The 17,146-nt window shown below is 39.0% G+C and overlaps 1 protein-coding gene across 1 annotated transcript in view; it reads right to left on the minus strand.

Moving 5' to 3' along the window:
* Window positions 1–13,100: 13,100 nt before the first annotated feature.
* The window catches only part of ACTN2 (actinin alpha 2), a 69,811-nt gene continuing 65,765 nt past the window's right edge, over window positions 13,101–17,146 (minus strand). Inside the window, exon 21 of the mRNA XM_075203733.1 lies at window positions 13,101–13,897. Within this exon, the coding sequence (XP_075059834.1) occupies window positions 13,739–13,897 (159 nt within the window). The 3' untranslated portion in view covers window positions 13,101–13,738. The remainder of the gene's footprint in view (window positions 13,898–17,146) is intronic.

Here is a 17,146-nt window from a genome sequence, read left to right on the forward strand (position 1 = left end):
TAGATCAGTGATATAAACAGAAAAAATCTGTTCTATCTTTTCACCAATCTACAATAGCAAGTGTCGTCTTTCTTTTTATACTACTAGAGTACTGAATGTCTCTCTTCCAATCCAGTTTCAAATAGATCATCTGACATGAATTATGAATTATCAGCAGAAAATGATGGAGACACAAAGAAAATTTAAATAACTACAACACAGCCTGATACGTCATTTCAAATTGAAGTAAGTACTAAGCTTTGCTATAGAGCCTGCGGGATATTCAGATTATAAAAGTGGTTGAATATGATGAGTTATGATGTGTGTTTTGAGAATGATGGAGTTCTAAAATTAGTAATAATAGAGAGCATGTATACAAGCTAACACCTAATACTGGAGAAACACATGGGGTAGTTACATGTAGCCTTTGCACTTAAATTTGTTTTCAAGGCATTCTGTTAGTTAGGACACCGACTTTACATATAATTACTTCCTTAACAACATGGTGTAAGTTGCAATGTGCCATAGCATGCAAAACATTATTAGTCCCTCTAGGACATTAATATAATCTAAATAATTTACTCACAATTTTTGTATTCCAAGTATAGAAATACCAATTATTTGTACTCTAAGGGTAAATTCATTTTTGATGGGTCTCTCCTATTTTCAACACTCATAAATCTGGTACAACATAAAGCTAATTGTGTGAGCTATAATAAGAGGTATGAGTGGTAGTGTACAGAGGACACCTTACAGCCCCTGGAGCTACCTCCACTAGTGCCATCCCATGGCCTCATCACAGTTTTGCCTCTTACCCAATGTGGAAACAAATTCGCTCCCCTTTCATAAGAACACTGTGCTCATTTTGAATCCTGTGTTCTGCAAAAACTCACTCCCTAAATCCACATGTGGTGTTACTGATAGACAATGTTTAGTGCTAGCAACACGTGAGAGTGAGCAACCACCACTTTTAATTCCCGGTTGTTCAATTTTCTATGACGTACTGCTTCCCCGGGCATTGCATGCTGAAAGAGTTTTAGCTGGGATTCCTCCATTTTTTTTGTATAGCACTGGCCTTTCCTGTACAGCCTTTCGGGGTGTCACTGGGCGGACCAGAGGAAGGTGCAAGCACGGAGCCTACGATTTCATGGGCGGGGAATGGGGTATGCACGTGGTCATGCCATGCTCTAGCGCATGCAGCAACATCTGATTCAAGCTTTGGGCATCTCAAAAGTTTGTGTGTTTTCTGTAGTATCACTTGCACTAGTGATGACGGTTGTGTATGTATGTATGTATGTATGTATGTTAGAACATGTGTTTACAATCAGGAGCAATTGTAAAAATGCATTTTATGTACAGTAGGCATAAATAACATCCTGAGAAGTGTATTTTATGGAAATAAACAAAAAATGTAAAAAACTTCTATATTATTATTATTATTATCTATAATATTATTAACAGATGACATTAATTGAATTTTTTTTTCTTTTCTGTGCATTCTTTTGTGACTTTACATTCCATATGTATGGGACATATCCTGCAGTGTATTGTCTTTTAGAGCAGAGCGGACCTAGACCCGTATTTATCCACAAATGTATCTTTACATCCACTCCTTGTTCAATACAGAGATATATACGCCCAATTTATGTGTGTTTTTTTAAAAAATTTGTTCATTTTGTGTGGCTTAGTGAATCAGGCCCTGAATGAGTAAAAATAATGCAGAGTACAGCAAAATCTAAAATAACTATACCATATAACCTAAATTGTTACATGCTTCTTTAAAAGAAACAGCATTAAATTGCACACTTACATAAGTAAGGCCATGGGGGTATTTGCTAAGAAACTAGAAATGTGCAGGAAAACACAACAGCCAATTAGCAATTACCTTTCATCAAACTCGTTAAAATCTATTGTTTTGTTAAAGAATCGGAACAAAAAATCTTTCCAACATACAAAACTGTTGGGACATCTCTAAGTTGTAGAAAGTGTCTGAAACATATTAACAGTTGCTGGCATTAATTGGGGAGGTAAACAGGGGTGTTTGAAAAGAGAAGATGGTCCGAGATGGGATGGAAGAGGGGGATATAGGCAAAGCTAAGATGCAGAGGGATCTATGCATGATAGGAATAGGCGAAGAGCAGAAGTTGTAGACAGACACAGGCAGTGTCGGACTGGCCTGCCGGGGTATCCCCCGGGAGGCCCTGTTGCCTGATAACCCCGCCCTCTTTGTTGGTGAGGCAGAGCAGAGAATTACCGAGTTGCGGTCAGTCTACATATGAAACGGAGACTGTCAAACTAATCCCTGCCTACAGCCAGCACGTGAGAACACTTCCTGCTCCTGAGACAGAGAGAGGCAGAAATGCTTCACAGTGACACAGATCTCAGATTACTCCTTCTGCTGTAGTTGCAGGCGTCCTGTAGTCATAAAGTTGCCATCCTAACTGCAGTGTGAGTCCGTGTAATCAGTAAGTAATAAATCGTGCAAACTTCTCTAGAGCTCTCCACTGTGTGACCTCGGAGGGAGGGAGATAAATTAGAATGGCTTCATTGCAATATACGTCTTCAGTGCCTCTATAAAAGGATCTTATTGCAGCTGACCAATGAATGGATTCCTAATAAACTAGTAACCAAATTCACTGTTTATATCATGTTCCATGTTTATTTGTTTTCAATCAATTGTGGGACTCTATTCCCTATAGAAGCATATCTTAATCAGAATAAAACACATTCAGACAGTTAGGTCCTTATAGGATTGCATCTGCTATATGCTTTAATATTAATGTTTTGCTTTTGTCCTTTGTAGTGGCATTGGATTATTATTGAGTGTACATTTTGTGGGTAGATCATTTTTTAGAGTCCTGTTTTTATTTGCCAGTGTCTAGAGTGTAATTAGATTTATGTAATATTTTAAATGTGCATATATTTTTATGCTAATAATTTTGTGGTCTCCATAGTGCTTCATGGATATATTAATTTTTAGTCTATACCCTTATATTGTGGTTTTCATATGATGAACGGTTGATCTCTAGTACTGTAGTATAGCATTTGTTTTCTGTGTACACTATGAGGGGAGAGAACACTAACCACAAAGAATGGACAGCACACAAATAGCTAATGATGATTGATTGTATTCAATTCATCCCTCCCCTTTCCCTGTCTCCCCTGTTTCACACAGTGCCCTCCATGCTGCATTTGCTCCCCTTCACTTACTTTCCTATTGACTTCTTTCTTCTCTTCTGTCTTTTCCTTCGCGGCTCCTCACTGCAAATGTCCTCTTTTTCTTTATGGACCATACTAAGGTGCTATACGTTGTCCTCCATGGCCTGACCCCATCCCCTTTAATGACTGACCACAACCCCTCTTACAGTTGGCCACACCCCATTGTAGTGGGCCCCTACCGCTGCATTTCCCCCGGTGGGCCCTTCATGTCCCAGTCCGACACTGGACACAGGGGCACAGCATAGGATGAGATTCAAGGGGAGGTGAATTCAGCAAATCAGCTTTAATGAATCTACTGCAATTTAGAAAATGCAAACAAATGTGTGATACATTTCTGCACATTATCACTTTTGAACATTGTTAGCAAATACTTGTAGCTTTGCCCAAGACCACATTTTAATCAAATGCACTTTATAAATAAAATTGAATACAGTTTTTAAACTAGATAAGATTCATTAAGAAATACAGATTCATTTAAACAGATTGCATGATGAATGACCTAAACAACTTCTTACCCACAGAGCTTACAATCTATGCATAATATATATATATATATATATATATATATATATATATATATATATATATTTATATATATATATATATATATATATATATATATATATATTGGAAATATTTTTAACTTACCTATACCAACATCAGAATCTCCTGATATCGGGTACATCAGGAGAAAAGATGATGGAACCACCACAAGCAATATCACAAAGTAAGTCATCATCTTAGTCACTCCAAAGCTCTTGACGCATCAGTGTTCAGCAGTCCTGTGAAGGTTCCCACTGTAAGTTCCTTGTGATGAGGTGATTATGGAGACGCCTACCCTCAATTTTTAAAAGTGGTGCTTTATTTTATCACCTTTGCAGAGATGAGTGCCTCTTACTCAGACATGGAACAATAAATTTAAAGGCCAACAATGGGATTCCCTAAATTCACAAAGACTGTTAGTGGAAACCACGACAACACACACAAAACTTTCACATTTCTTTTTTAAGACCAAATTGCCCAACAATAGAAAGTACAAAACAAGACATTTTTGTTGTTGTACTATAGTAGCGGTGTGATAACGTGTTATTTATTGGCCTGGAGTGTGTAACCTTTCTAATGCCCCACTTCATTGATGTCTTTAAAACGTTATAGTGTTTGTCCGGTCAGCTATGAAGACTTCTGAGTGGGAAACACTATTTTTTATTCCAGGAAACTATAAATACCACATATGTCACAACAGCTTGTGGGGAAATGAAAATAACAAAAAAATCCTTTTGAAATGATAAGGAAAATACTACTGTTTTGCTATAAGTTTGCATAGGAAATGATGAGATGAAACTCCTAGGATACAGGGTAGTGTAAAAGTGTTTTTAAAGCGTGATAAAAAATTTATAGCATGTCTTCAACACACAGAGCCATATGTTCCTCAGAAATGTGGGTAAAGGACATGCCACTATCTCATTAAAAAACCTTGTTAATATACTGATGTATGGGGATATACGGCTAGCCTAATACGTTTCATTCTACCAAGTCTTGTTATAATGTAGGCATCCTCACTGCAAACAGTATGTTAAATAACATTTACTGAGATGCTATGATTTAAATTCAATAACTGTCAATTCTCACCTTTGTCTGTTTTACCCAGTTTGTTTATTAGTTTATTACGTTTGTCCCCAATTGTAAAGCGCTACGGAATATGTTGGCGCTATATAAATAAATGATGATGATGATGATGAACTGTACTTTAAACAGCTTTTATCAAAGGATATGAAATAGAAATGAGTGGTTCGTATTCTATAGAAGTTAATTCCAAGATTTACCAACAGGAGTTCCCATACATCACATATCTGAAAGTCATGTAAAATGTGAAGATTCCCTCTTTGTGACAACGTCATTTTATGTTGGGAAGCGGGTGTGTGAGAGTCCAAAGTCTGAAGCTACAACCAGTATTCAGTCCAAAAGAATGTAATAACCTAAATATGGACCTCTCTTAAAGGAAAGATTTGGACAGCCCACATAGGAAGTAATCAGATAATACACAGGATTTATTATTTGTTTGTTGGCTAGGTTGTTGCTAAAGGATTACATAGATTCATGTGTAAAATTACATATTATTTACTATCTTTTTGAAACAATGGTTGTATAGTTATGGATGCTGTAAGGAACCCCTATAAAACTCTATAAACTTACTTTACACTGCTCAGTAATGGGTTCTATGTGCATACTATATTACTAGAAAATATAAGATACTATACTCACTTCTGATGATGAGTAAGCTTAACATTCTGAATGTGACAACACAGAGATATGGATGCTTTAAAATAATCACTGTAGGATAACTATCAGAGAGGTGTAGGATGTCTTTGGTAAGTTAGCTCTCAATTTAAAAACACATATGTATGGCCCAAATATATGGGACTCTCATTGTTTAGAGTAGGACCACCCTATTAGCAAAAGCACCGTGGAGTGGTGGGTGGCTTCAATATACATTTGCAAATGTGTGCAACTAAGACTTTTGCATTTTTATCTACAGTAGAAATAGCAGATCTGTTGCTGGCTATAGCAGTGTGCTGGGGGGATTTGTCTGTGTTTGTTCCTTTTAGGATAACCCCACCCTTTCATGCACCAGCTATAGCCTATAAATTGATTTGAACGAACGTATACTGAAGCAATCAGAAGACATTGTTGTGGTGTTTTCACAAGCTTAAAGTAGCTATCATATTCATACATGTATATCAAATAATTTGCAACCTACTCATCAAACGGGTCATTCCATAATGGTGACTTTTTTAATACACAACTGTCAAAATTTGGGGTTACCCAAGGCTACTTTTATTTCAGAACTTGTGTTACTTTTCTTAACTTTGCTACATTGCACTTTAATAATGACCACTACGTGCGAAACCCTAATTCTCAGATGAGCAAAATTAACTACAACAGCAGTATATCAGAACAAATATAGTCCCATTTCTGGATTGCCCAACATGTTTATTGCCATATTTCCATCAGTTAACCCATAGTTAGAAATATCTGTTGCAACTTGGTTTGATCCCACCAGGAAGTTCAACATTTCCACTACCTCTCATCCATGTCTTCTGAGTTCTGTTATCTTTTCAAAAATAAATTTTGCTCTAAACCTTTATTGATAGTAACTGTCATTTCTAAAAAATTCCACAATGACATCAGCTCGTAGCCCATATTTAGTCTTTCCCTATTGAAAGTATCCAGGATGTCATTGAATTATCATTGGTTTAGCATAACACAAACAACAGTCTTTTTCAGTATCTCTTTTATTTTAGGGATGGTAAAATTATGCATATGTTTATTTTTCCACCTGTTTCACTCGACAGGGAAACTGTGTGTGATCGTCTTTGTTGTCGCGTAATGTGAAACCGTCTGTGATGTCATCAAGCTGTAGAAAATCTGTTAGATTCATCACTCTGGCTCTTAGTGATCATGTAAGATTAGTAGCACAGGATATATAACATCTAAACAATATTCACTCTACTGAGCTTACAGGCTGGATATTGACCCACAGCTATTTGAACATGTCAGACATAGAAGCTGCTGGTTTCTTCCTCCAGGACTATTATGTCACTGTGTACATAAATTGAAATCATTCTTTTACTTCAGTTAAAGCTAAGACACACAAGGAGGTGCACCGCCCTCTCCCTATGTACAGCGCTAGTCTTGCACTCAGACCCCTCCATCTGTCCAGGGACCCCTAGTCTAGGGATTGTATCTTTTATTAAACTGCCATGTATTTATGCCACTGCTCTGTCACTAATTGTAGCCAACATATGCAGCCATTGGCCAAAATTGGTGAAAATTTCGATAGGTGCGAAGATATCATTAGAAAATAGACTGTAAATAAATGTTAATGTTATAAATAGTAATGTAGGAGCAAAAACAGCTCAAAATCACATGATTTTATCTTTTTTCACAATGTTTAATCAAATACAGATCCGAAATCAAAACCTTTCAGGACTTTTAGCCAAAACCAAAACACGAAGAAGTGTTAGAACCAAATCCAAAACCAAAACACAGGTCCGCGTACATCTCTAGTTTTAAAGTATGAATCTCTCCAAACTCTCTCAAAGTAACATTTCCCTCCATAGTTTCTTTCTCCAACAACTGAAATATTCCTTTGCAGACCTAAAATACATTTGTTTCAGCGCAGTCTATGTCTGTCGGTTCGGCTGAATCTTTTGTTGCCTCTTTCTAAGAGACCCATGAGCTCTAATAAATCTACTCTATTTATCTGTTTTCTATAAATAGATCGTAGATCAATATGGGATGTGCTTGAATGAATACTTGTCTACATCTTTAAGAAGGAATGAAAAAACCTTGCAGACAAAGTATTTCTGTAGAATGGTTGTCTGCAAAAGCCCTTATAATTATCTGCTGATTAATGAATGCATTAATTTTGTTTATGACTTTTCCTGTTTTTTGTTTGTTTTCTATTTGTTTGGAAAGGCGCTGGAAGCTTAAGATAAACACAGGTGGTTGGATCAGGACTAGCAAACCTTAAAAATATTTTTTCCTGACTTTTCTATAATACACATTGGATGTTAAAATAGATGTTAATTTATATATAATCTACTGTGAATAATATCGGTATAAAGTAAACAGTGAGCTCTGACTTCATTGCTTTAGAGTTCATTAGGAAAATATGTATTATAAAGAAAAATGATCATTATCATCTTAATCATTAGTTATTTGTAAGGCACCACAGATTCCATAGATTCAGTCATCTTACATGATATGACAAGTATAATACACCCCCTACTCTAAATTATTGTAGGCACTACAAGAAGGGGTGAAAAAGTTCATAACCTATACCCATGCAAAATTTGGGTAGGCAAAGCAGCTCTCATTTCCCAGACCACCCATTCTGCTCTCGGTAGACCAGAGCAGGGGGCCTTTCATGAACGTGCGTGGTCTGACACATATGCCCAACACGCTCTTTTGAGAACACAGCAGGGGCCTTGGAGAGGGGTGAGGTAAAGTCATACCACCTGCAGTCCCTATTGTTATACCAGTGATTTGAAATAATCTTTGATCTCTGTGACCTATTTAGAAATACTTGGCCTGTGCTTTGTGAATTAATATGGACACATAACCCCTTGGGAGCTTCTAATATCTTTATAATTTAGAGCAGGGGTGCATTATCCAATTTTTTTTAAAATGTCAGATATAAATAAGTAGTATGTCAATGATGACCAAAAATGTGATATAGTTTAACTGATGTTAAATTTGGTAATGGTTGGCATCTCATGGGCTGCAATGGGTGGGTGGGTGTTGCAAAACTGTGACACAAATGAATCTAGTAGAATTGAGCTCTGTGTGTGAATATTGTGCAATAATTTTGGCATTCAATTTGTACAGTGTCTTTTTAGATAATGTCAAGGGATTACAAATGAATAAGAAGGGCCATTTACTGAGCGCAAAATATTTAACTGCTTTTATCTGACCATCTTGTGCACTAATAAGTCCAACTTTTTTTTCTGGTAAATGTCTCAGTATAAACACTTTCATTTGGGGACTGTGGCCTGCTGCGGAAATGATCAAAAACATCCCTTCAAGATCTTTTCTATCACTGACTTTCCCATTTTTCTACTAAAATACTGATAGGTGGAGCCTAATTGAAATCTTAAATACGGTATGAGAGTAAGGGGTGACCGATATCTTTATTTCATCATATTTGTACATTTTAATCTTGCTAGTACAAGAGCTATTCATAGTAATTTGCTCCATGATGTTGCAAGGTATTTCATTAAAAGTAACAGCCAACTCACAATCTCTGCTTCTGAAGGTATGTACAATCCAAACACTTAAAACTGTTAACATCAGTCATTTTAGTGAATACCAATATGCCAGGTAACTCCTGCTTTTCACCTGTAGCAGTTCCTTTACCCTTAGAGCTAGATATGCTCACCTGTACTCTGTAGCAAGTTTTGCCTTTAAAGACATTGCCGTTTTAAATTTGCCCTACAAAGTTGCTGAATATCAGTGACTTGCAAACACCCTGGCATAATACATTTACCCCCAGGTGTCCCAAACCAGATCAGCTATGGCAGTGCAAAAATAGCATACCTAAATTCTCTCCACTTCCCCTATTTCCCATCATCTTTCCGCCCCTCAGGTACCATAGGTCTTTCAATGAGAACACCCTCCCCCACCTCACTTCCTATGGTGTATTCTTTCTGCCTCCCTTACCCACCACCATCACCCACATAGTCTTGTCACAATACACCCCTCTCACAATTCTTCTCACTATGTACTACTCTTCACCTCACTCTTTCTCCTGACAGATGAGGATATCTCTCCCAATCCTGGGCTCCCTCATATCCCCACTCTTCACTCCTTGGTTGCACACCAGAGAGGGGGCTCGGCTCTGTAGGGATCTTCTGATTGGCTTCCCGATCCTTATAGTGCATCAATCCTTGAGGCCAAACTGTGGCCCCTCTGTGCTATGTAGGCTAAGAATGGCTTGTGTCTATCCTTTATTGAATTGTAGGGCATTATAGAAATGTATTCACTCTCACAGTCATATAAGCTTTGCTAAAGTAGATCTACCAGCAGGATTTCAGGAGAAAAATCAATCATAGGTTTGATTATTCTACAGGAAGACACCCTTGTCTCATCATGAGCTAACACTTTCGATATTTGGCTGTCCCTATAAAGAAGTAGTGGTGCTGTTATAGAATGGTATGTTTACTTTTGCTTGCCCAAAAGCTAACATCTTCTACATTAAAGGTCACTTTGAGAGGAGCCCTGAGATAAAATATTGAGGTGTGGATCAGGGAAATTACATCACAAGCTTTTTTAATATATGATTGCAGCTTTTATTGTTTATTCTTAGGCACTTTAACAACCTTTATTCCTACTTTATATCAAATGTTGACTTGATAGTGAAGTAGTGGACAGAGTCAATCAACATACAATTCTTACAGGTTTTCCAATGAGTGTAATAATTACAAATGCAGACATATTGGAGAGCAAAAAGGTTGTGGGACATAACACAACATAGAAGAAAACAAACATGTATAAAGAACTGTATGAGTTATTAGGGACAGAAAAACAGATTACGTTAATAATCATTCATTTGATTTACAAACATTGAAGAGAAAATATTAGTGATATAGGACGGTCATATAAAGTTCACTTGTCACCAACATACAATGAAGGCATCTGCTTTGGGGCTGATATAAAGTGGGATGTACGCCAGTTTGCGTGGTGTAATTTGCTTGAAATCACACTGCGCATGCCCAGAAGGTGGACGCATGCATATGCACCTATGCAGACCTGAACGATTCTGGTAGTTACGTCTGGCTGGAGATGCAGGTCGGGGAGGGAAGGAGCGTTCTAACATGGGCAGAGTACAGTATAGGTGTGTTTACAGAAATCCGTTACAATATATATATATCACGCCAGGTGCAAATAAACGCTGATGATGATGACTTACGGCCTCCTGCACCTGGAGAGGTGGGACGCGGAAGGGAAGGGGCATGAAAGACCTGTAGAAGCATAAACGCCTGTTAGGCGGCTTATGTTTTCCACCTGCTATAAGGCAGGACAAGTATGCGCTGATGATGATTTATCATAGACCAGGTACATACGCTGCTGATGCAGTGGTGAATTCCTCCCGGGATGTGTACCGCTCTGCATATGGATGCAAATATCCTATTTTTCAGTGCTAATTTTTAGAGTAATTTCACACCCATTTTGCCAACATCTCTTCTCCAGCATCTTTGTGTGCTGGAACAATATTATTTAGGAACCTTATTAAGGCACTTTGTTCGGCACAGTGTTTGTAGCCATTTTGTGGGCTGAAGAAATACTTGAATGCAACATATTTAGTCACTGGTTCCTAACAAACATATAGCCTGAAAATCGTAGAATGGCTGCATCCACTCGGTAGGTGACATGTGCACACTTCTACTAATAGACTGTAAGCAATGATAATTGCAGCACCATCATAAGCCTAATACATGCAAACAATTCACTCTGTTAAAGATACATTATATAGAAATATTACTTATTCTAATTCCAATACAAGCTTTGTAGTTTTATTTTGCCAAGTAAAACAAGCACATGTCTAAGAGATGCTTTCTTCAAAAGTTTTTGAGCATTTTTCTTGATAATTTCGGCACTAGTCGTATTGATTGATCTACTGGTGTTGAAATCTGACATTTCACTTGTGTTTAAATGCCACTATACAGAGAAGTAAGGTTCTCTATGCAGGATGACATTATTTCATATTGTATTGCACATTTATGGAAACTTAAGGCATATCTCCTCTCCAAAATGATAAACAAAAATATTTTGCATAATTAAAATCATTACAATAGGTACAACTACTCACTGGAATAACTCTTGATTTTTGAAAAAAGGGCTTATTGGCCCTTGAAGACTCTGGGCTAGATTTACTAAACTGCGGGTTTGGAAAAGTGGAGATGTTGCCTATAGCAACCAATCAGATTCTAGCTTTCATTTATTTAGTGCATTCTACAAAATGACTGCTAGAATCTGATTGGTTGCTATAGGCAACATCTCCACTTTTTCAAATTCGCAGTTTAGTAAATATCCCCCTCTGACTTCTTTGTTGCTGCTATATTGGGGGCCCTTTAGAAGCAGTTTTATATGTGCTTGGTACGTACTTAGGGAAAAGCAAGTAAAGGTACCAAGCGTAATATATTAAATTTGGCAAAATCATTTTTTAAAATGATTTTAAAGTGGAGTTATCCTATAAAGTGAAAAAAACCTTTGTCTGTAAATAGGATGTAATTTCCCTTTAATTAGTCCTAAAGTAGTTGATAGAAGTGTATGATACATATACATTCATTTTACTTCACTTGACATGATTAACATTCTATTTTTGCCCTATAATTATCAACCTTTATCAGCTGACAGTGCCTACAGCACCATGCTTTGCCTTTTGCTTTGGTGCAAGTCTAGTACCTGCAAGTTTATTTCAATGATCTGAATATCAGATACTAAGTTAAGAGTAATGAGGTTTATACTTTAAGGCAAACATGTGGGAAGGATTGGCGCATTTCCACTTTTTCCTCCATATTCGCCTCCAGACTGTGTCATTTTAGGGGTGGACATTAATCATTACCATGCTGTGGTTTACACCACTCTTTTAACTTCTCACTGTGCTGAAATCCCATCATCTCTGAGGTGAGTAGGTTAGCTTTGCCTCATTATTGATCAGAGCTGCATTATATGTAATAATTAAATAGTACATATGGTGCCGCTTTGCTTCTGAATGAAAGCACAGGGGTTCTATGTACACTAGTGAATGGAGTCCCATGTAACTAACTCTAAGGGGTATATTTGCTAAACTGCGGGTTTGCAAAAAGTGGAGATGTTGACAATAGCAACCAATCAAATTTATTTAGTACATTCTACAAAATGACAGCTAGATTCTGATTGGCTGCTTTAGGCAACATCTTCCCAAACCCGCAGTTTAGTAAATATACCCCTAAGTGCCTCTTAATATCAGGATAAACATCTAAATACTCTAAATAATAATCTAAACACACTATTATGTTTTTAATCTTGCCAAGAGTCACTTTAAAGAGAAAGTTTCATAAAACTTATTATAAATGCCTTATATCAGTAACTTTTCATTGTGTGGTTTACTTGTAGGTAATGCCTTATATCAGTAACTTTTCATTGTGTGGTTTACTTGTAGGTGTATTCAGGAGTCAGATAGACCATTTAAATTACATCACATAAAAGTGGCAATAAAGGGTCACAAAGTAAAGGGCCAGAGTAAAATCTTGTTAGATAAGAAAAAAACATGTTTTTTCAGGTGTCTCTGTAGCAGATTTAGACACAATTTGTTATGTTAACAGAGAAAGAAGTCAAGATGGGACTTTGCAGAAATGTCCATTGCAACTACTTTTATTATTCACTTTGATGTGCACTTTATTTTTTGTACTGTAATATATTTATTTGTTTACTTTCTCATACCTAATATCTTCATGCTACCCAGGGCTGGAAATAGGGACATAGCGTGAAATCCCAGACTTCTACAGCAAACATTTTTTGGGGGTGCAGTGATGCGTGTCCATCTGCTCCGTAGGCCCTTGTTCTGCTCTTATTAGCACGTGCAGAAGACCACAGTGGGGGGGGGGGGGGGTTAATGTAGTGGATAGACAGGCATCACCGTGCTACCCCCTCCAAAAGTTATTTTTCCACCCAATATAGACTCATTTTCCATCCCTGAAAACTGTAGACTGAATTGGTGTTGCCTGTTTGCAACAATGTCAAGCAATCCCATTAATTTTATTCAACAAGTGACAAAAGCAATCATGTATGCATCACATTACAAAACATTTTGCCATTGACTGCAGACAGAGAAAAAAAAATATTCCCAGGTTTTCATACTTGTCCAATCCAAAAACTAAGGTTTGATTTAACATTTTAATCACATATATAGTTAATGCATGTTTTACTCTGAGCTCATCAAAACCTGCAAGCAAACCATCTGCGTTTTATGTGTGCACATCCAACAGAAAACAAGTTACAGATCACTTTCTCCATACAAAGCAGATGAGAAACAAGAGTAATCCAGGGCACCAGGAACAGCACCACGGCCAGTATATGGTGGCATCTTGGAAATACAGTACTGGGCTTGTTCTGGGGGAAGTTCTCTGCGAAGCTCCTCTGCTAATATGTAGAGCTGAAAAGAAAGACAAACATGTAATGATGTAAGAAAAACACCTAGGGGTATATTTACTAAACTGTGGGATTGAAAAAAGGGGAGATGTTGCCTATAGCAACCAATCAGATTTTTGCTGTCATTTTGTAGAATGTACTAAATAAATGATTACTGCAATCTGATCAGATGCTATAGGCAACATCTCCACGTTTTCAAACCTGCAGTTTAGTAAATATACCCCTAAATCTGGGCAGCGCACCGTATGTTTATGTCTATATATATTTATTTACAAAAGTAAATCACATTCAGGCTGTAAGTATATTTACCAGCTATAAAAATAATAGAACAGTGGCATATTAATAATAATATTAATATTAATATAGTAGTTTGGAACAATAACACAGCTGCAGGGGGATTGAATGTGTCCACACTTTGTAAACAGCAAACATGTACAAAAAACACCAAGTTACAGCACTGTAATTGCCCAAATAATGAGAAACCAACACGATGCTAAGTACAAATTACATGTTACAATACGTTTTATTTGATTAATAACTATAACCAAACAATCAGTATAATAAACACATTCTGGCTGCAAGTAGGGGTGAGCGGGTTCGGATTTTTGAAATCCGAACACCCCTGAACAGTGCCGATCCGAGCACTGTTCGGGGATTCTCGCCCGACGCAAAACTCAGAACGAGGCAAAACATCATCATCCCGCCGTTGGATCTCGCGAGATCCCGATTCATATTATTCCCCGCTTCCCATCGCCATCTTCACTCGGGCATTGGAGAGGGAAGAGGGAGGGTGTGTGGTGGTGTCCTCTGTCCTGCTCAGTCCAGTGGTGCTGTCCGGTGCTCTGTCCTGCTCAGTCCAGTGGTGCTGTCCTGTGCTCTGTCCTGCTCAGTCCAGTGGTGCTGTCCTGCTCAGTCCAGTGGTGCTGTCCTGTGCTCTGTCCTGCTCTGTCCAGTGGTGCTGTCCTGTATAATTCCAGTGGTGCTGTCCTGTATTGTCCTGTGCTGCTTAAGTCCAGTCCAGTGGCACTGCCATATAAGTCCAGTCCAGTGTTGCTGTCCTGTGTCCAGTCAAGTGGTACAGCCATTTAAATCCAGTGGTGCTGTCCTGTGCTGCTTAAGTCCTGTCCAGTGGTACTGCCATATAAGTCCAGTCCAGTGGTACAGCCATATAAATCCAATGGTGCTGTCCTGTGCTACAAAAGTCCAGTGGTGGTGTCCTGTACTGCATAAGTCCAGTGGTTCTGTCCTGTGCTGCTTAAGTCCAGTCCAGTGGTACTGCCGTATAGGTCCAGTGGTACTGCCATATTAGTCCACTGATCCTGCCGTATAAGTCCAGTGGTACAGCCGTATAACTCCAGTCCAGTGGTACTCTCCTGTGCCGCATATAATTTTTAAAGGCTTTGCCGAGTGTGTCTGGTTTAGGGGTACGCTCTCTTGTGCTGCAAATAATGGAGAACAAAAATTTGGAGGATAAAGTAGGGAAAGATCAAGAACCACTTCCTCCTAATGCTGAAGCTGCTGCTACTAGTCATGACATAGACGATGAAATGCCATCAACGTCGTCTGCCAAGGCCAATGCCCAATGTCATAGTAGAGGGCATGTAAAATCCAAAAAGCCAAAGTTCACTAAAATGATCAAAAAAAGAAATTAAAATCATCTGAGGAGAAACGTAAACTTGCCAATATGCCATTTACGACACGGAGTGGCAAGGAACGACTTAGGTCCTGGCCCGTGTTCATGACTAGTGGTTCAGCTTCACACAACGATCTAAGCCCTCCTCCTCCCCCCCCTCTAGAAAATTTAAGAGAGTTAAGCTGTCATCAAAAACACAGCAAACAACTCTGCCTTCTAAAGACATGGCATCACAAATCCCCAAGGAGAGTCCAAGGGTGTTGGTGGTTGCGATGCCTGACCTTCCCATCACTGTACGGGAAGAGGTGGCTCCTTCCACCATTTGCAGCACGCCCTCTGCATATGCTGGAAGGATCACCCACAGTGCAGTTCCATATTTTGATTATGAAGGTGTCAATGTTGTACACCAGGAGGAGGATATTGATGTAGCTGGCGCTGAGGAGGAAGTTGATGAGGAGGATGCTGATGTGGTTTGCTTAAATGAGGCACCAGGGGGGGAAACAGTTGTTGTCCATGGGATGAAAAAGCCCATCGTCATGCCTGGGGAGAAGACCAATAAATCCACCTCTTCGGTCTGGAATTATTTCTATCCCAATCCGGACAAAAAATGCATTGCCATATGTAGCTTATGTAAAGCTGCAATAAGCAGGGGTAAGGATCTTGGCCACCTAGGGACATCCTCCCTTATACGTCACCTGAAGAATCTTCATAATTTTGTGTTTAGTTCAGGAACTGTGGCTAGGACCGTCAGCAGTCCAGAGACACCTAAATCCCTTGGTCCTGTTGTATCCACACCAGCAACACCCTCCTCATCAATTTCCTCCTCGATCCGGATCGGAGGTAGTCCTGCAGGCCATCTCACCGGCATGACTGAGTCCTCTTCAATCCAGGATTCTTCCGGAGGATCCTGCAGCGCTACGCCTACTACTGCCGCTGCTGCTGTTGCTGCTGGGAGTTGGTCATCTTCCCAGAGGAGAAGTCGTAAGACCGCTTCATCTTTCACTAAGCAATTGACCGTACAACAGTCGTTTGCCATGAGGACGAAGTATGACAGCAGTCATCCTATGGCAAAGCGGATAACTACGGCCTTGACAGCTATGTTGGTGTTAGACGTGCGTCCGGTGTCCGCCACCAGTGGAGTGGGATTTAGATGGTTGATGGAGGTATTGTGTCCCCGGTACCAAATCCCGTCTAGATTCCACTTCACTAGGCAGGCGATACCCGGGATGTACAGAGAAGTACGAAAAAGTGTCCTAAGTGCTCTGAAAAATGCGGTTGTACCAACTGTCCACTTAACCACGGACATGTGGACAAGTGGTTCAGGGCAAACTAAGGACTATATGACTGTGACAGCCCACTGGGTAGATGCATCGCCTGCTCGTTCCAAGGCAGGCAACGTTGTCTATCACCGTTTTCAGTAAGAGGCACAATGCTGACAACCTCTTAGAGAAACTGAGGGAAATCATCTCGCAGTGGCTTACCCCACTTAGACTCTCCTGGGGATTTGTGGTGTCGGACAACGCCAGTAACATTGTGCGGGCATTACATATGGGCAATTTCCAGCATGTGCCATGTTTTGCCCACACAATAAATTTGGTGGTGCAGCATTATCTTAAAAGT

Source organism: Mixophyes fleayi, chromosome 3 (assembly GCF_038048845.1).
Source record: "Mixophyes fleayi isolate aMixFle1 chromosome 3, aMixFle1.hap1, whole genome shotgun sequence".
Classification (NCBI taxonomy): domain Eukaryota; kingdom Metazoa; phylum Chordata; class Amphibia; order Anura; family Limnodynastidae; genus Mixophyes; species Mixophyes fleayi.